This window comes from Mesoplodon bidens (assembly GCF_964165515.1).
Source record: "Mesoplodon bidens genome assembly, chromosome: 1".
Lineage (NCBI taxonomy): Eukaryota > Metazoa > Chordata > Mammalia > Artiodactyla > Ziphiidae > Mesoplodon > Mesoplodon bidens.
The window spans coordinates 49,322,771-49,343,285 of record NC_138176.1 but is presented as its reverse complement, the minus strand read 5'-3'; the positions used below and the strand labels follow the sequence as shown (position 1 = coordinate 49,343,285).

Here is a 20,515-nt window from a genome sequence, read left to right as displayed (position 1 = left end):
GGGAAGTTTTCAACTATAATCTCTTCAAATATTTTCTCAGTCCCTTTCTTTTTCTCTTCTTCTTCTGGAACCCCTATAATTCGAATGTTGGTGCGTTTAATGTTGTCCCAGAGGTCTCTGAGACTGTCCTCTGTTCTTTTCATTCTTTTTTCTTTATTTTGCTCTGCAGCAGTTATTTCCACTCTTTTATCTTCCACCTCACTTATCCGTTCTTCTGCCTCAGTTATTCTGCTATTGATCCCATCTAGAGTATTTTTTATTTCATGTATTGTGTTTTTAATCGATGCTTGATTCATCTTTAGTTCTTCTAGGTCCTTGTTAACTGTTTCTTGCATTTTGTCTATTCTATTTCCAAGATTTTGGATCTGGGAAATAGAATCTTGGATCATCTTTACCATCATTATTCTGAATTCTTTTTCAGGTAGACTGCCTCTTACGTCTTCATTTGTTAGGTCTGGTGGGTTTTTATCTTGTTCCTTCTCCTGCTGTGTGTTTTTCTGTCTTCTCATTTTGCTTATGTTACTGTGTTTGGGGTCTCCTTTTTGCAGGCTGCAGGTTCGTAGTTCCCGTTGTTTTTGGTGTCTGTCCCCAGTGGCTAAGGTTGGTTTAGTGGGTTGTGTAGGCTTCCTGGTGGAAGGTACTAGTGCCTGTGTTCTGGTGAATGAGGCTGGATCTTGTCTTTCTGGTGGGCAGGTCCACGTCTGGTGGTGTGTTTTGGGGTGTCTGCGGACTTTTTATGATTTTAGGCCACCTCTCTGCTAATGGGTGGCGTTGTGTTCCTGTCTTGCTAGTTGTTTGGCATAGGGTGTCCAGCACTGTAGCTTGCTGGTCGTTGAGTGAAGCTGGGTGCTGGTGTTGAGATGGAGATCTCTGGAAGATTTTCGCCGTTTGATATTATGTGGAGCTGGGAGGTCTCTTGTGGACCAGTGTCCTGAAGTTGGCTCTCCCACCTCAGAGGCACAGCACTGACTCCTGGCTCCTCAATTTGGGATGATTTGTTGTCTATTCATGTATTCCACAGATGCAGGGTACATCAAGTTGATTGTGGAGCTTTAATCCGCTGCTTCTGAGGCTGCTGGGAGAGGTTTCCCTTTCTCTTCTTTGTTCTCACAGCTCCTGGGTCTCAGCTTTGGATTTGGCCCCGCCTCTGCGTGTAGGTCGCCGGAGGGCGTCTGTTCTTCGCTCAGACAGGACAGGGTTAAAGGAGCAGCCTCTTCGGGGACTCTGGCTCACTCAGGCCGGGCGGGAGGGAGGGGCACGGAGTGCGGGGCGAGCCTGCAGCGGCAGAGTTCGGCGTGACGTTGCACCAGCCCGAGGCGCGCCGTGCGTTCTCCCAGGGAAGCCGCCCCTGGATCCCGGGACCCCGGCAGTGGCGGGCTGCACAGGCTCCCGGAAGGGCGGTGTGGACAGTGACCTGCGCTCGCACACAGGCTTCTTGGCGGCGGCGGCAGCAGCAGCCCCAGCGTCCCACGCCCGTCACTGGGCTCCGCGCTTTCAGTCGTGACTCGCGCCCGTCTGTGGAGCCCCTTTAAGCAGCGCTCTTAATCCCCTCTCCTCGCGCACCAGGAAACCAAGAGGGAAGAAAAAGTCTCTTGCCTCTTCGGCAGCTCCAGAGTTTTCCCGGACTCCCTGCCGGCTAGCTGTGGCACATTAGCCCCCTTCAGGCTGAGTTCTCGCCGCCAGCCCCAGTCCTTTCCCTGTGCTCTGACCGAAGCCCGAGCCTCAGCTTCCAGCGCCGCCCGCCCTAGCGGGCGAGCAGACAAGCCTCTCGTGCGGGTGAGTGCCGCTCGGCACCGATCCTCTGTACGGGAATCTCTCCGCTTTGCCCTACCCAGGTATGTGGGGAGTTTCTTGCCTTTTGGGAGGTCTGGGGTCTTCTGCCAGCATTCAGTAGGTGTTCTGTAGGAGTTGTTCCACGTGTAGCTGTATTTCTGGTGTATCCGTGGGGAGGAAGGTGATCTCCGCGTCTTACTCTTCCGCCATCTTACCCGGAAGTCTCATAGAGGTTTTACACGATTGCCAATTCTTATTGGAAACCTTCTTGTCCTCAATTCATTGGCTATACTGGATTATTTTTCTTGGGTCAGACTTCCAGAATTCTACCAGAAATCGTTCCTTTGGGGAAACCAGGCCTTCCCAGAAACTCAGGAAACTTGAACAAAGTAGCTTCAGGTGCTTCCACTTTTGAAGCTGGATAAATATCAGACAGGAACGAAGTTCACTTTAGTTTGGTCCAGGAAGAAAAAAGATTCACAGCTCTTTTAGGACCTGCACCTGAGAGACGAGCCCCCAAAAGCCCTAACTTGGAAAACCAACAGGGCTCACATCTTCAGACGCAGAGCTGTAGCTATCTGGGCTTTATTCTTTGAGCAGAAGGTAAACATGGTATGGTTTTAGGCAAGGGGGATTCAGGGTCAAATGTGCATGTTAGAACAATTATTTTAGTTACGGATATTTTAGTTACAAGTAAGAAACTTAAGCCAAAGACAAAGAAAGTGGTCCAGGGAAGTTTAGCATATACAAGGATAGGAAATACAGCTGTACCTCACAAAGGTCTAGAACCAGAAATGGTTATCAATTAATATCAGGTGCCTTTGCTCTTGCTCTCCCTCATCACTGCATGTCTTGTCTCTAGCTCCTGACACGTTGTTTTTTCTTTGTATACCTGGCTTCTCTAACTACAAAGCTAACCCACAGCCCCTCTTAGCTTTTCTCCCAATTCCAGATTCCCTGGAGAGAGTCTGATTGGCTCATTATCTCAGTTATCTCCCCTTGGTCTAATCATCTATGGCCAGTAGAGCATATAGAATAAGTATAACTGCTTCAAAGCCCACCCCTGTCACAATTAAGGGGGTGCAGTGAGTTGTAGGCTGGACAGATTTCTCAGAATGAACCAATTTAAGATCACTCTGGCATAAGAGTGAAGAATTAGGGGCAAGGGGATTAGAGTCCCCTTTAGGAGAATACAGTAATGCAAGCAATGTTAATGTTGACCTGAGTTAGAGTGGTGAGTAAGAAGAGAATGAATTTGTAGTAGATTAAAGATTGACTTTCCAGAACTGCATGGTAAGCAGATATGGGAGGATAAAGAAACAAGGATAATGTCTGTGTTTCTGGCTTGTATAACTGAGTGGATGATGATAGCATTCCCTGAGCTGGAAGGACATAGGAGAAGCAAATTTGGTGGAGATTGAAGGAGATGGAGTGAATTATTCATTTTTGCACATGCAGAGTTTGAGGTAGCTTTGAGACATGTAAGTGGAAATATGTAATGGGCCACTGAATATATACATTTAGAGCAGAAGAAAAATCTCAATGGTAGATAAATGTTTGAAAACTAGTTTTACATGCTAGCTGAAGCCTTAAGAGTGGGTGAGATTGCCCTGGGAGAGTGTAACAAGAGAAGAGAGCCAAGACAACCCTGAAGAGAATCATTTTTGAGGGCTGGTAGGGGAAATGAACCTACAAGGGAAGACTGAGAAGGAACAGAAGGTAAGAAAAATCAGGAGTATGCAGTGTTTTGGGGAATCCAAGAAAAGAGAGTGTTTCAGACAGGAGAATATGGTGAACAGTGCCAGATACTGCTGAGCAGCATAAGGAGTCAAGTTTTGTTGGGTTTCAGAGCAAGGAGCTTGTTGATGATGTTGGTGAATGAGTTTAATGGAAGTGGTGAAAGTAGAAGCAGAGGGTTGAGGACTCTTGGTGGGGGCAGTAAAGAGATCAAAACAGCAAATATAAAGAGTGCTTGAGAAATTTGGCTGTGAGAGGAAGGAGAGAGAGGGATCAATAGCTAGTGATTGTTTTTGACAGTGAAATAGGGTTTTAAAGTATGTGTGTATTTTTGTTTTTAAATAGCAGGGTCTTAGTCATATTTGAGTGCTAGAAGAAAGACTGATGATTACTTGAGTAAGATCAGGAGAGTTATTCAGAGTACTGTTACATTGTAATAGTGAAGAATGAAGCAAAAGTAAGTATTTGGACCCTGGTTTAGTAAAGGGAAGAAGTTATTTCCTGACTTTTCTCTGGGAAGGGATTGGGATTATCTACAAGTAAGGTAGGGTTGAAGATGTAAGGAGCAGTGGGACTCTTTGAAATAGACCTTGTAGAAATTAGAGGGGATAGCTGACTAGGGGAAATCTAGAATTTTCTGCCTGGGTTAGATTGAAGGCCTTGAACTTAAAAGCACTGTGGGCCATTGTGGTTTTTATTCAGCAGTCTACATATATGCTCAAAAGGAGACAGCTAGTTTGGTTTGTGCTGTGCGATTTCAGGTTGGTGCATCAGGAGAGAGTAGGGCAGGGTTATTGGCATAGTGGTGGTCTATCTAATGGGCCATAAGCTGAGGAATGAAAGAAGTAAAAACATGAGAGGACTAACAGGAAAGTAGAGTTCTTAAAGGCCTGGGTGGGAATCCTTATGTGCAGAACATAAGTGACAGTAACTCAGTGTGAGACTGATCCTAAAATGAAGGTGACACTAAAGGAAAATGAACCAGTAGTTTCTTTGGAGAGTTGCAGCCTGTGTTGCTGGAAGAATAGTACTGCTGCTAATAGAAATAGATCTGGAAGGAAGAGTGAGTTTTGGAAGGAAGAAAAGTTTGATCTTCACTATTTAAAGTTTGAATACCCATGGAATATCCATACTGAGATGATCAAGAGGCAGTTGAAAATATAGGAGAGAGGTCAGGGCTGGAAACGAAATTGGGAGTCATAATTGAAGCTATGACTTTACTAAGAAAGCGTAATAAAAAGAGTGATAAGGTGGTCTTAGGCACGGTGTGCATTTAAGGGGTGGGAAGTAGAGAAAACGTGCTTGCAAGGTTTGAGCAATTTACAGAGAAACTTAAGTGAAGTTAAAGAGGAGTTGACTCAACAGGCCACTGGATTTGGGAATTCTTGAGTGGCTCTCCGGAGGGGTCAAGAAATAGTGGAACATGAAAAGAGATTGTAAAGATGTGAGGATTAACTGTGACTTTTTGGCAACATGTTTATTGCCAATGAATGATGCGTATTATATGTGATTTTTAAAATCTCCCCAGTATACTGACATTTAAAAATCATAACTTTGCTTTAAAAATTTTTATTAGCCAGCTTCTAGCTTTCTGAAATGGAGTACACTGGTCATTTAATTTCTTAAAGCCTCAGGAGTATCATAATTAGTGATTATTACTCAGCACTGTAATACTGCTAGGACCTTCTGAGCACTGTTAGGACTTGTTCTTATACTGAGTGCTCCCCGTGTGCCTTGTTTTTTGCCGGCTTCTTCCTCTAAGTCAGTTGACGTTATTATTCAAGAATCTTTTTCCTTCAAAGTACTTCACTGTGTTATAGCTTAAAATTGTTAGAGAATTAGAGAGCTCTTTAGGAACAAATAAATATACTTAGAGTAGTTAGCACTGTTAACATTTGTGAAACAAAAGATCCAGACCCAAAAAAAGCTAGTCATTTTATCACTTCTGCCAGTTGGCATGTTGGACACCCATGTTATGTTTAAATTGTCTTCTAAGTGACTTCATGAGGTTTTTCCATATGTAGGTTATTGAACTACTCCAGAAAGTCATATATCTCTTTAGAGGGTCTGAGGGGGGAGAAGATTAGAGGAGAAAACACTTAATATCTGCTGTAGGTTTATGCAGGAAAAAAATCTGTTTTTAGTCTCTGGCTTTTGTTGCTGTTACTGTGTTAGTAGTGAAAAAAGAGATTTTTATGACCCAAACTGTAGGTCTTAGCCAGTGAAGGACAACTTGAAGATGAGATAGAGCTTAAAATGAAAGCTGTTTCTGAGTGATTGATTATAGTTTTGAAGCTGGACAATTAAACCTTTTTACTATTCTTGCAAATCTTCAACTTAGATTTGTCATACCTGGTTAATACAATCAAATGAAAGTGCTTTTTTTCTCCCTGTCTTGCTGAGCTTACAGATTCTGAAAAATGGTGTGATGTAACTCTGAAATTCAGTGTTTTGTTTTGTTTTGTTTTTTCCTGCTGGGAACAGGCACATTTAATTACAGAAAGCTGTCATGGAATCATCTTCTTCTAACACCTATCTAGCACTTTTTTAAAAATTCTGATCATAATTCCATTGCTGGCAAGATAAACTAGTGGTAATTATATGTGGAATTAACTGACATTAATAAAATTCCCTGTAAGATACATCTGGGACACTTCTCATTTGCTATTCTCAGTTTGTGGTTTTAGAAAGTGTCTCTGGTGGTGGTTGAATGCGATCAACATTTTCTTCTCTTGTGAGCCTAGAATCTTATTACTAAAAGACTTGGCAAAAGTTATTAGAAAATGGCAGGCATTTGAATCTTTCTCAAGGAATAAGTTATTTTACATGATCAATTTTTTGGATAGTGGAAGAATTTACCCAGGTACTTCATTCTACAAAGGTACCCTTAAAACTATGTATTCTTTCTTGTATAAGAACTCATAAAAATTTTATAGGAATTTACAAGTATGAATTTTTTTAACTTTGAAATGAAAATATCTTTTGAGTATCTTGGGGAATAGTATATTCTTACAAATTAGGTTACCTATTTTTATTGAATTGAATGTCATTGAGAATATTGGCATTGCATTTTAGCCACTAACATCAATAATCTAAATACAGTTGAGCAGCCCAGAGCCAGTTTCCTAATATTTTGAGATGTTTGCCGTTTTGAGAACAAAGTAATTTAAAAATTTTGGACACCATCTAACTGAAATGTTGATGATAATTTCATAACCATATTGGGTTCCATTACATAAAATGTATTATCATCATTTGTTTAAAAAGTAGCCAGCAGCCTGTTACTTTATGGCTGAGGACACTGCTATAAAGTCTTGAGATCTTTAATAAATAATTTGAATATATAAATCTTAGAAACTAGTTCTGAGGTTTTCATGTAGCTAAAGTCATCCTCAAAATACAGAAATAGTGAAGGGATACCTGTCTAAGCATTATTTTGTGGTTAGAATGTAAAAAACCTACTTAAGTAACCTCAATTAAGGTATGGATATACAATGGAATATTACTCAGCCATAGAAAAGAATGAAATAATGCCATTTGCAGCAACGTGGATGGACCTAGAGATTATCATACTAAGTGAAGTAAGCCAGATAGAGAAAGACAAATATTACATGATATTGCTTATATGTGCAATCTAAAAAAAAAAAAGATACAAATTTAACTTATTTACAAAACAGAAATAGACCTGCAGACATAGAAAACAAATTTGTGGTTACCAAAGGGGAAGGAATGGGGGAGGGATAAACTAGGAATTTGGGATTAACATATACACACTACTATATATAAAACAAATAACTAACAAGGACCTATTCTATAGCACAGGGAACTATACTCAATATTTTGTAATAACTTATAAGGGAAAATCTGAAAAAAGAATATATATATACTGAATCACTTTGCTGTACACCTGAAACTGACACAACATTGTAAATCAACTGTATTTCAGTTAAAATTTACACACACAAAAAATAATTAAGTCTATTTTATGAGTAGATTGTATAAAATCCAATTGCAGAAGTACAAACCAGGCCTTCTTTCCCCTACCTTCTTTGTGGGTGGGGCTCTGGTTCTCCTAATAGAAAGAATTGATAGTGGTCCAGACACCAGGGTTATCTCTTGGCTGGAATGATTTCTTTGTCCACTCGTGGGTGGCTAAAGAATGTGCTAATTATACTAGTGATTAAAGTCTGATTTTCTTAGTTTGGTGCTAGTAGCAGCTGTGTCTGAAGCATGATCATCAATCATGTCTCAACCTGAGCGCTCCAGCGTGTGCTTAGACCTGGGCTGGCTCATTGTTCATATTGGGTCTATTGCCTTGTTATAGAAGAGAAACCACTAAGCCCAAGATTTTGTACTGCTTACACACCACCCAGTAGGGACTCTCCTTCCTAGGGGAAGAAAAAAAGCATAGTTTGTGAGAGACAGAAATAGCTAATCGACCACAACTTATTTTGGGGAAAGGAGGGAGAGGAGATTACCCTAGAATGCACCTTATACTTGATATATTGTTTCTACTTGTGTCAGTTTAATTGTGGACAAATTTGTTGTTGGAGTGGGCCACCTTAGTGTATGACATAATGGTATTTCTATATTAATTACTTCAAATATAATTGAAGAATAAGCTTTGAAAAATATGTGGAACTGAAATAAATGCACTTACATAGTGGCAGTTGAGATCTGCTCTAGAGGCCACTTGAGGGCTTTTAAGAGTGATGTTAAATTTAATAGGAATTTTGAAACATTTACTTAGGTGTGAGGCCAGGAATCTCTGACTGTAATCTGCAAGTAGTCAGACTTCATTAGTTAGACCTAACCTCATTTTAAAGGCTATTACCTACTTGCTGAGAAAGCAGCCCTAAGCAATTCCTTAGCATAGATGGATACTGTAGAATGTGGTTCTGTCACCATGGCCATAATTGATAAGCCCAGAGCAGGCCTTTGACCCAAGGGTAGTAGTCTGTGAAGTGGCCTGGTATGAAAACTGCACAAACAGCAGTAATGGGCATTAAACTAATCAAGCACATATCTCTTTTTCTCCTGTAAATTACTCCTTGAGAGGAGAATGATGGACAGTTCATAATGGGAACTTATAGTTACAGTTTGTTCATTTGTTGTTCATTCAACACCTATTTGAATGCCTAATATTTGCCGGTTACTATTGTAGGCTCTGGTGATTTAATCATGAACAGACCAACTTTCATGCTTTCATGTAACTTACGTTGAGGGGACAGATAAGTAACATGTAATAGATGTCAGTAGTGTAAGTGCTTTGAAGAAAAATGAAGCAGGCTGAGGAAGAGGGTGTGATTAGAGGGTACTGTTTTAGATAGGCTAATCATGGAAGGCATTTCTGAGAAGCTGATGTTTGAGCAGAGTCCTAAGTAGAAGATGATGAGGGGAAAATCAGCATGCAGCCATCATGAGGTAGTAGAAGCCAAGAGTTAATACAGAAGAAAATTTCAGAGTAGAGTGAAATTTTATATTAGTCAAGGTTCTCCAGAGAAACGAACCAATATGATGGGTGGGGGGTAGATGGATGGATGGATGCATGGATGGATGCATGGGGGGGAGGGAGGGGCGAGAGAGAGAGAGGGAGAGAGAGAGAGAGAGATAATGGAGGCTGACAAATTCCAAGATCTACAGTTGGCACACTGGAGACCCAGAAAGCTGATGTAACACTAGTCTAAGTCTGAATGCCTGAGACCCAGAATAGCCGATGATGTTAAGTTCTAGCCTGAAGGCCAGCAGGCTCAAGACTCAATATTTCATTTCTAGTCTGAAAGCATGAAAAAAATGATATCCTATGCTGAAGGTAGTCAGGTAGGAGGAGTTCCCTTCTACTTGCAGGAGAATAAACCTTTTCGTTTTTTTTGTTTGTTTGTTTTAAAGAAGATGTTGGGCGTAGGAGTTTATTAATTAATCTATTTATTTTTGCTGTGTTGGGTCTTTGTCTCTGTGCGAGGGTTTTCTCTAGTTGCGGCGAGCGGGGGCCACTCTTCATTGCAGTGCGCGGGCCTCTCACTATCGCGGCCTCTCTTGCTGCGGAGCACAGGCTCCAGACGCGCAGGCTCAGTAGTTGTGGCTCACGGGCCTAGTTGCTCTGGGCCATGTGGGATGTGGGATCCTCCCAGACCAGGGCTCAAACCCGTGTCCCCTGCATTAGTAGGCAGATTCTCAACCACTGTGCCACCACGGAAGCCCACCTTTTCGTTTTTATTCAGGCCTTTAGCTGTTTGGATGTGGCCCGCCTACATTGAGGAGAGCAATATGCTTTACTCAATCTATTGACTTAAATTTTAAATGTTAAAGTCATCCAAACACCCTCACAGAATCATCTAGAGTAATGTTTGACCAAGTATCTGTGTACCCTGTGGCCTAGTCAATTTGACACGCAAAAGTAACCATCACAGAGGGGGTCTGCTGGTAGCCATAAAAGCAAGATGAGTAAAGATAGATAGGCTCCAATTCACCCCAGTGCCTTATTGTCAAGATAATCTGACGATTAGAGCTGTCTTGAATTCTGAACTTTGTTGCATTGCCTGAATTATTTTCCGTTGTCTGTGAGGCCTGGCTTTATGGCTCTATTGAATTCACTCTTTTTTCCCTGAGTACTCTTTATATAACTACTTAGTTTAACTCGTTTGTCTCTACATTCAGGCTCACCAGCCAACCATTTTATGGATGGGCCAGCCTGATAGCAGTTGAGGCTTGTTTCTTGTATAGACATTACAGAAATAAACCTTGAGTTATAAAAGCCTAATTCAGCCTTTTTTTTTCTTATGAAGGAAAACAATGGTAAAGATAAACAAAAATCACTTTAAAAAGTGATTTGTTACTTTAAAAAAGGTTCACATTCTTGGTTAACATTTTTAGCAGTTACTTATTAAATTATACCTCTTTTGAAGAGCTGACATGTTTTGGAAATCTGAGAGTGTAGGAGACACAGTCCTTGCCCTCAGAAAGACCACAGTCCGGCAGTAAAATCTGCATCTCTAAATATACAGCAAGGTAGTTTTGATGAGAAATTAGGTTCAAGCTGGAAAAGGCTTCATGAAGATTATATTTAAGCTAGTCTTTGGTAGATAGAATTTGGTTAGCTACAAAAAAGAGGTCAAAGTATTTCCCAAAAAAGAAAGTTAAATGAGTAAATCAGGTGAAAGAGTTTAGGGATGATGATTTAACCACATTGACATGAGTGTAGTGTTCTTGCAGAGGAATATTTTGAAAGCTAAAGCTGAAACTCAGTATATCCACAACATTCTGTTGCATGTTAACCACTTTGAGCCTCAGCTACTCATCTATTAAATGGCATAATAATGCCTATCTTTTCTTTTATTCCTGTGAGCCTCATGACCAGTCACATCTAAATTCTATAACTATAGTTTCTTTGGTTTTAATCCACAAAGAGGCCTTTTTGAGTAGGGAAATTAGTTTTCAGACTCCATATCATTTCCTCCTCACACTCTTCCTGTTCCAGCTCCCTTATGGAGAGAACAGTACATCAAATGGATCCTCTGTAAATCTCACCAGTATCCTTAATGCCCTTATCTTAGAAATTGTTCCTTCTGTCTCAGTCCTCTGAAGGTATTTTCTGATGGCAGTGCTGCATTAGTATCTCTTTCTGTATGGCCACACATGTGCTTTGGATCCCATTTCTTTCCACCTTTTCAGAGATATTATGCTAACTGAAACCTCAGGTTTCTTTTTCACTCTCCTAGTGTCACCCTTCCTATCTTTTTGGGTCTTTTCTATTAGCAGATAAATATGATCAGGTTGTCTTTATGTTATATATATTATGCATGCTATGCTGTAGTATATTATATATAATATCTAATCTAATCATCCTCCCTTGACCAAATACCTTTCTCCATCAATTTCCTCATGTCTTCTCCATCACCTTCTCTAAAGAAGTAGTTATACCCACTTAACTTATTTCTAAAATCATATCCTATTCACACCTAAGCTCATTCCAATCTACCTTCTACCCCCATCATTCTATTCTAATACCCTTCTACCCCCGTCACTCTACTTATTAGATATTTCTGTAGCATTCAATACTATTGGACATTCTGTTCTTGAAAACACTCTTCCTTTGGCTTCTTCAGTGTGTTCTACTCGTTTTCTGTGTATGTCTCTGGCTACATCTTCTCTGACTTCTTTGTTGGCTTATCTTTCTCTAATTGCTCATTAAATGTGGATATCCACAAAGCTGACTCTTAGGCCTTTCTTTTCTTACTACTATATCCTCTTGAGTAATATTATTCTTTCTCATTGCTTCAATAACAATGCCAACTCTTAAATTTATATCTTTCACATAGACTTCTCCTCTGAGGTCCAATTCTGTATCTAGCTACCAAATTGATATTTCCATTTGGATGTCTCAGTGCGGTATCTCAGACTCAACATGCTTAAGACACAACATGTTTGTAACTTCACCTCTTCCTTCATATCTTCTTCAGCACCAAGACTTGTTTTATTTTGGACTCAATATAATGTATGGATGAAGGACTCAAATCCTCACTCTAAAAAAAAACAAACAAACCTCACTTTACTCTTTACTAACTTTGCAACCATAGGTAACCTTTAAAGACTCAATTCTGTCATCTGTAAAATGGAAAAACAACAGGTCCTTTCTTAAGATAATGCAACATCAGACAAAATGAGTAAATGGGACTTACACTTCCAGCCAAGATGTAGTAACAGGGACTGAATTTACTCTCTATCCATAAACAATTAGAAAACCTTCATAGGACTGTTGTGAGGATTAAAAGAGTATTTATAAGCACTTGAAACAGGACCCAGCATAAAGTAAGCTCTATGTAAAATTTTGCTTTTATTATTATTAAATATAGATTTGATGGTAAAAAAAATTGTGGGATGAAGCTCTGAAGTGCTGCTTTAAGGGTAAATTATGGTATTAATTGTTTATATTATAAAAAGCAATCCTCAAATCAGTACTCTTAAGCTTCCATTTTAAGAAACTAAAGGATAAGAGTAATCCTAAAAAAAGGGAATAAAGACAAGAGCAGAAACCAAAGAAATAGAGAAGTACAAAACAATAAAGAAAAACAGAAACTAAAATTTGGCTTTTTAAAAAGATCAATAATAGTGATAAAATTCTAGCCAGACTAATCAGGAAAAAAAGAGAGAGGATGCAGATTACAATAGCAGGAATGAAAGAGGACACGTGTCTACAGATCCTATAGACATTAAATTCAACAATTTAGATGAAATGAGCAAATGCCTTTAAAAACACAAACTACCAAAAGCTCATTTAAGAAGAAATAGATAACCTGAGCAGCCTTATATATTTAAAAAAAATAAATTTGCAGTTAAAATCTTCCTTCAAAAAATCTCTTGTCCTAGAATGTTCACTGAGCCATTCTATCGAACATTCAAGATGAAATAATATCAGTTCTACACAAAGTCTCTCAGAAAATAAAAAGGAGGGAATACTTCCCAACTCATTTTATGAGGTCAGCATTTACCCTTAGCATGAAAGAAAACTACAGACCAATAGCCCCCACAAAAATAGATGGAAAAACCTTTAATGAAATTTTAGCCAACTGAATCAATAGTATTAAAAAAAAAAGGATAATACTTTTTACCAAGTAAGAGTCATTACAGGAATACAAGTTTGGTTTAACGTTTGAAAATCAATCAGTGTAATTCACCATATGAACCTACTAAGAAAGAAAAACCATATGATTATCTGAATAGATTCAGAAAAATCACTTGACAAAATTTAATGCTCTTCAGTGATAAAAAAAACTCTCGGTAAACTAGGACTTGAAGGGAACTTTTTCTGCCTGTTAAAGGGTGTCAAGTAAAATCCTGTAATTTACATCACACTTAGTGGTGAAAGACTAAATGCTTTTCCCCTAAGGTCGGGAATGAGGGAATGATGCTTGCTCTTACCACTTCTGTTCAGGATTGTATGGGAATTACAGTCAGTGCAGTGAGACAAGAAAAGGAATTCAAAGCCATCCAAATTGGAAATGAAGAAATGAAACTGCTTGTGTGTGTAGAAAATCTCAAAGAATCCACAAAAAAGGCTACTAAGACTAATAAGTGAGCTTAGTACAAAGTTATTATACAAAAGAATTAATTGTATTTCTTTGTGCTAGCAATGAACAACTGAAATTTAAATAAAAATAAATTAACGTAAAAACATTCACAGTAGCATCTAAATGTCAATAATACTATGGAGGAGTTGAACAGAATTTTGCAAGACCTGTGTATTGGAAACTATAAAACATTGCTGAGGGAACTTAAAGGAGAACCAAATAAATGGAAATGCATATCATATTCATGGATCAGAAAACTCAAAATTGTTATAATGTCAGTTCTCCCCAAATTGATGTTTATTAGTCAGTACAGTTCCAGTCACTATCTCCACAGGCTTTTTTGTAGAAATTGACAAGCCTATGGTCTGTTAACTTAGGCAGAGTTAATGAGACTTGTGGTTTCAGACAGTCTTCTCTGGAATATTACATGACTAGTTTTGTTATTGATTTTGGAAATGTTTCTCTGGGCCTTTCTTTAATTTATCTAAATCATTTCTCTACCTTCACAATTGCTTCCAGTTTATTTCTTCTAAAGCCTACACTGTTTAAACTTTTTGTTTAGTTTTTGTTTATTTTTAACTCCACCTAACCTAAAACTTCTTTTTAATTTTATTTCTTTCATTTGGCTTAGTTCAGTAGCTCACTGGTTTTCCTCTTCCAGCTCTTGCTCCCTCTCTTGCAGTATAATCTCCAAGTAGCAGCTAGGGATATAGTCAAGGCACTCTCTTACTCTGCACTTTCCAGTGGCTTCTATCCTACTCTAAGAATTCAGCTATTATGTGGATATGATTACTTAGGTCTGCGTGTGTGTGCACAGAATAAACTCATCCACCTGCTTTAAAAAAAGAAAAAAAAAAAGAATTCAGCAATTAGAATCCAGTTCATGAGCCTCTACATGATCTGGCCCCAGGACACAGCACAGTGCCTGGCACATGGTATGCACTTAATTTATGTTGAATTAAGTCTTTGCATTCTAAGTCTTATCAGAACTTTTTGTGTGTTTGTTTTTGTTGTTGTTGTTAGCATTGTCTTACAGCCACACACACAAAAATAGTAATTCTTTAGACCTAACTGGTTTCTCAGTTTATTGCGGGATATGGAGAGTAGGTTGGAGCTGTCTTGCATGCATTTTAAGGCTCACTTTATTTTATTTTATTTTTTGGCCACGTTGTGCTGCATGTGGGATCCTAGTTCCCCGACCAGGGATTGAACCTCCACACCCTGCATTGGAAGTATGGAGTCTCAACTATTGGACCGCCAGGAAAGTCCCTTGCATGCATTTTAGAATAGGCCAGTTTTGTCTAGTAAGGATGGTTAATAAGATTTGTCAGTAAGCAGTACTCAAACGGGTAGGAAAAGACTGCTTTGGCTTTTAATCAGACAAATTGTAAAAAACTGTGGTGAGAATTTAGGTTATGCTTTAGATGACCCAAACAGTTCAGAACAGCATTGTTTTGTTTCATATCCTAATATACTAAATGCTTCTCGTATAGTTTCTTATTCTTAAAATAACTTTACCTTATATCTTTTTTTTTAATCTTATATTTTCTACCGTGATTCTTTTCTTTCAACCATTACAACCTCAGCTTATGCATTACACCCAGATGTTGCTATTGGGGATCAGGGGCTCTGTTATAATGACAGCAAGGTGCTGCTCTGCGTTTGTTAGTTTTTTCTGTAGCAGTGATATGTGATAACCAGCTTACTAGCCTGTCAATTTGTTGTTCCTTCCATGAACACTCAGTGAGATTGTGAATTATTTTTGAATGAAAGTTTATCAGTTACAAAAATTAAGGTTTCAACACTATAATAAACACATAAAAAGGACTAGTTTAAACTTTTAAACTGGCAGTGACCTTAAAAACAGTTATAATTATTTGCTTTTTGTTTTTCTTTTTTAAACTGTTGGTTGTTTCTTAAGTATAACAGATGCTAACCAGGCTCTGTGGTAATTTTTTCTTTCTAACTGTGTTTTTTAATGAAGCAGCTCTTTTAACATGATCTAGCAATCTGTGAATAGAGTGATGACTTGAATTTTAAGATTAAGCAAATTCATTTTGTTAACATCACATTTTGTTCCATTTTGCAGCTTCTTGGTGAATTTTTGGATGAAGCCATTAAATTAATTGCTTGCCACCATGAGCAGAAGCAAGCGTGACAGCAATTTTTATAGTGTAGAGATTGGAGATTCTACATTCACAGTCCTGAAACGGTATCAGAATTTAAAACCTATAGGTTCAGGAGCCCAAGGAATAGTATGGTAAGTTTTTACTTCCAACAATTAGGCAAAGAATCATTAACTGCTCTGTTTTCTTCTCTCATAAAGTCCTTGGTAAATATTCCTTGGTAAATATTTAGCTTGCCTCAAAAAATTAAAACTGTAAAATTTAAATTAAAGCTATAACACGGTAAGTTGTTTTGTTCTGAGATTAATGGCTTTTTTATTATTCATAAATTATAATTTTATAAATCAACTCTGTCATCTTTAAGTATAAATTATGATTAAATACTTGGTCATAAGCCATGTAAAGACAGATATGTGTATCAGGAAAGAATAAGTGGCATGCTTGTTAATTCCATGTATACATTTATTCCCGTAGCTAACTGTTTAATAAGCTTCACTTAATCATCACTTTTACACTGTAATGAAATTCTGGAATATGATAAATATTATTTTACACTGGGGAATAAAGTCAGCTAATATGTCACTGTATGTGTTTCAAAACTCCTATGTATCTTTAAAATTGATCTACAAGCTAATTTTTACAAAAGGCCTAGGCTTTATAGATCAGCATAATTCCTTATAAACTGAAAATCAAAACACTCTTCGGGACAGTTCTTTTAATAATTTTAGGTTACTAAGTTAGCATAATAAGCTAGTGTTGTTGGGAATTCTAAGCCTCACTTAAGCGTAATTATATCTTTATTACCTCTTCTTGAACCAGATTTATTTTGGAATCTATTAAAAAATCCTAAGTGTTTACAACCCTGCAGTTCTCCCAGGTTCTAGAAAAACTTTTGCATACAGCTCTTGCATATGTACGGAAAGAGACATATGTAGGGCTGTTCTTTGCAGTACCATTTAAAATAGCAAAAATTGGTAATAGCATCAAATCTATCAGTAGGAGAATAAAATATAATCATACAGTGAAATACTCTACAACATTTAAAACGAACTGGAGCTTATATGTATCAACAAGGATAATCAGAAATGTAACGTGGAGTTTAAAAGCAAGATGTAGAATATACATACATTATTATACTGTATATATATATGTAGTTTAAAGTATGCAAAACAATACCACATATTTATGTATGCAAAAGTATAAAAACCTTCATAAACACCAAACTCAGGATAGTACTTACCTCTGAGAATAGAGAGAAGAAAGAGGGCTTTACCTATAATAATGTATTTCTTTTAAAAAAGTTCAGAGGAATAATGGTAAAATATTGGAATCAAACAAATTTGTGTAATGGGGACTGTAGCATTTATTCTCTTTTCTGTATTATTAAAGTAATTTATACTATCACAAATTACAGAAGCTGGGTCATTTTATAAAGCATTATTGGCTGATTGGTTGTCATTTTAACTGATCACATTTAACCATCCACAAATTAAGTTTAAAGAAAATGATGTGGTAATATCAATATGGTAAGAATTCTGAAAGCAACCTCTTGGTTCAGATTCTAACTCTCTGATTTATTAACTTTGTGACTCACATGGCAAATTAACTCTTCTAAAGCCTGTTTTCCCACCTAGTATACAGGGTTGTTGTGAGGAATATATTATTTATAAAATACTTAATAGTATTTTAAAAATATATTACGTTCCCGTACCTTCACTTATCCTCAGACAAGTGCTTTTTGAAATTTGTGTACCAGAATTTTCTTTTTTAATTGCTTTGGAAGGTAACCAGCCCCTGTCCTAAGGAATAAAAGCCTTCAAATTTTTGCTTATTCCTTCACAAAATATTACTATGAAATAGACAAATAATAAAAAAGTTTTTAAAACTCACTGTTGTACTACTGTCAGAATCAACAGAAGAACTTAATTTTTTTTTTTAAAGGCATTATTTTGGGCCCCAGTTATAGATGGTAAGATTCATTGGGTCTGGAATGGGGCCTCTGAGTCCCCAGGTGTTTCTAATTTGTGCACATTTAAGAATCAATAGGGCTTCCCTGGTGGCGCAGTGGTTGAGAGTCCGCCTGCCGATGCAGGGGACACGGGTTCGTGCCCCGGTCTGGGAAGATCCCACATGCCGCGGAGTGGCTGGGCCCGTGAGCCGTGGCTGTTGAGCCTGCGTGTCCGGAGCCTGTGCTCCGCAACGGGGAGAGGCCACAGCAGTGAGAGGCCCGCGTACCGCAAAAAAAAAAAAAAAAGAATCAATACTTATGGGCTTCCCTGGTGGCGCAGTGGTTAAGAATCTGTCTGCCAGTGCAGGAGACATGGGTTCGAGCCCTGATGTGGGAAGATCCCACATGCCGCGGAGCAACTAAGCCCGTGAGCCACAACTACTGAGCCTGCGCTCTAGAGCCTTTGAGCCACAGCTACTGAAGCCTGTGTGCCTAGAGCCTGTGTTCCGCAGCAAGAGAAGCCACCGCAGTGAGAAGCCCGCGCACCACAATGAACGAACACACAATGCAGCCAAAAATTAATTAATTAATTAATTAATTAATTAAAAGAATCAATAATTAGAAATCTAATTTCCTTGGATACAAAATAGTTCAATCAAATACTTGAATTTTTGTATTTTTAGAGTTTGATATAGCAGATAAAAAATTAATAGGAATTAATTTAATGGTTAAAAAAATATCTGAAACAGTTAAAACTTTTAATCATTTTATGTGACCCCTAATGTTTTTTGTTTTGCCTTTTTTTTTAATTTGGGAAGAACATATCTGTAAATAACAGCATTTTCTAAGTAAAGATTATAATATGTATGTTTTGGTGTGTATGTATATATATGTATATAGGCAATAGTTAATGGTATATATAGAATGTATAGATGTGTCCTTTTATATAGTACCAACTTCTTAATACATAATTTCTTCACTATATTTGATATAGTAAGATTAGTAAGAACAAACTCAGATTTCCAGTTAGGTGAGAGAATAATTTTAATCAGTAGTGTGCTGACTTTCCAAATATTATATAAACAGAACTCATCTTTTATAGTATGTTAGGCGGTCCAGTATGAAAAGCACGACCTCATGTCTTAGTCTTCTCGTTTCAGCTTTGCTTTTAACTTTCTGGCTGACCTTGGACAAATTACTTAACCTCTCTGGCCCTATATCAGGCAGTGATTAATCCAAATGATTTTTAAAAGCCTATTTTAATCATAATATTCTATAATTTTAAGACACTTTACCTTGTGCTATACTTTCTTTGACCTGTCATTTGAAAAATGTGCCATTTGGTCAGAGTCACATGGTAGAGGAAGATGTGAAGAGTTAATGAGTATAGTGTTATATTTCCTAGAATTATAGATGTTTCATTAATAGTTATGAAGCAGCTTCTGATGTCCTGAAATCTGGCATTTATATTTATAAATACCTTGATTTTTAATTTCTCCTCCAAAACAAATTTTAAGTGTTCACTTTTTATAAAATAATCTTTCGTATAGATGCCTCTATATGCACTTTCCTCTTCTGTATTCATTTTGTTGTGTCTAAAGAGGAAGTGATGTACTTATGTAGAATTCTTCAGCAAATGTTTTGAGTAGAATTTATGACCACATGTACTCTTTATCCTGTCTTTCCTTGGTGTAGATTTGGGGTGAGGGATTCATTTGGGCTCTAAGCTATCTATTGGACCTGAATACTCATTAGACATTTGTGCATTGAGTGCCCATTGTATGCTAGGTGGATCTTGGATGACACCCAGTGAACAAGCAGTCTCTTTCTTCACAGTCCATTTTCACTTTTAATCCATTAGCATTTTAAGAAACAGTTAACAATGCTGTACACTGTTGGAATATGCTCTAATAGGTATAGAAGAGACATGTTGAGCATCAAGGGCTGGAAATTGGTTCAAATGCATTTATCTTTGGAGAAAGTGAGGAATCTACATGAATGTTTCATAAATTCAGTTTTGCGGATTTTTAAGTTTTTTGTTTTTGAATTTCTTATTACAGTGCAGCTTATGATGCCATTCTTGAAAGAAATGTTGCAATCAAGAAGCTAAGCCGGCCATTTCAGAATCAAACTCATGCTAAGCGTGCTTACAGAGAGCTAGTTCTTATGAAATGTGTAAATCACAAAAATGTAAGTGAACATTTTAGAAAATTTCTTAAGTATAAATGAAATAAAGATTTGTTCATGAATGCATGAATATAAAAATCTTTTAAAATAGTAGGTGCTTTAAATTGTTCTTTTGGATTGAAGCATTGCTTAAAGGGATATATAAATTTTTCTCAACTTTATTAAATTATATTAGAAGAAAGATAGCTTATGAAATTGAGATTGTGTAATTTTCTGACATTTAATTTGCACAAGGAGTTTTAAAGAGGTAGATGTTTTAGAACTTCATTTAGGCTTGATCTCATCTTCTGCTTTTTGTTTTCTATTAAGCTGACATTTTGGAAAACTGGAGCCTGAGCACAGAGATGAAATTGTTCCCATTATTCTTTGACATTGGAACTTTATTTAATAATATTGGATAAAGCAGTTTACCAGAAACTTTTAAAAATATTTAAATGGAATTAGTAAAACATTCCTAATTCTATTTTCTAATGATTATAAAGACTTAAACATACGACTTTCACTCCTTTACACTTTTAAAAACTTAAATTAAGCATACTGATACTTTTATGATTATTTTAATGGAATGATTTCTCCAAAATGAGAGGAAATAAACTAGGAGTAAATTGTACAAGGGACAGTTTTATGAAGTACTAAACCCAAAGCATCTGACTGGAGATGTATTTGTGGTGTTTGTC

General features: G+C 37.5%; 1 protein-coding gene across 4 annotated transcripts in view; it reads left to right on the top strand.

Moving 5' to 3' along the window:
• Positions 1-20,515, top strand: part of MAPK8 (mitogen-activated protein kinase 8) — a 120,011-nt gene that overhangs the window by 60,037 nt on the left and 39,459 nt on the right. For 3 of the 4 annotated variants that reach the window (XM_081232194.1, XM_081232195.1, XM_081232196.1), the window contains exons 2-3: positions 15,667-15,837; positions 19,712-19,841. The exons of the other annotated variant lie outside the window; for it this stretch is intronic. In XM_081232194.1, coding sequence (XP_081088320.1) covers positions 15,716-15,837; positions 19,712-19,841 — 252 coding nt within the window. In that variant the 5' untranslated portion in view covers positions 15,667-15,715. The remainder of the gene's footprint in view (positions 1-15,666; positions 15,838-19,711; positions 19,842-20,515) is intronic. 4 annotated transcript variants of the gene reach the window in all.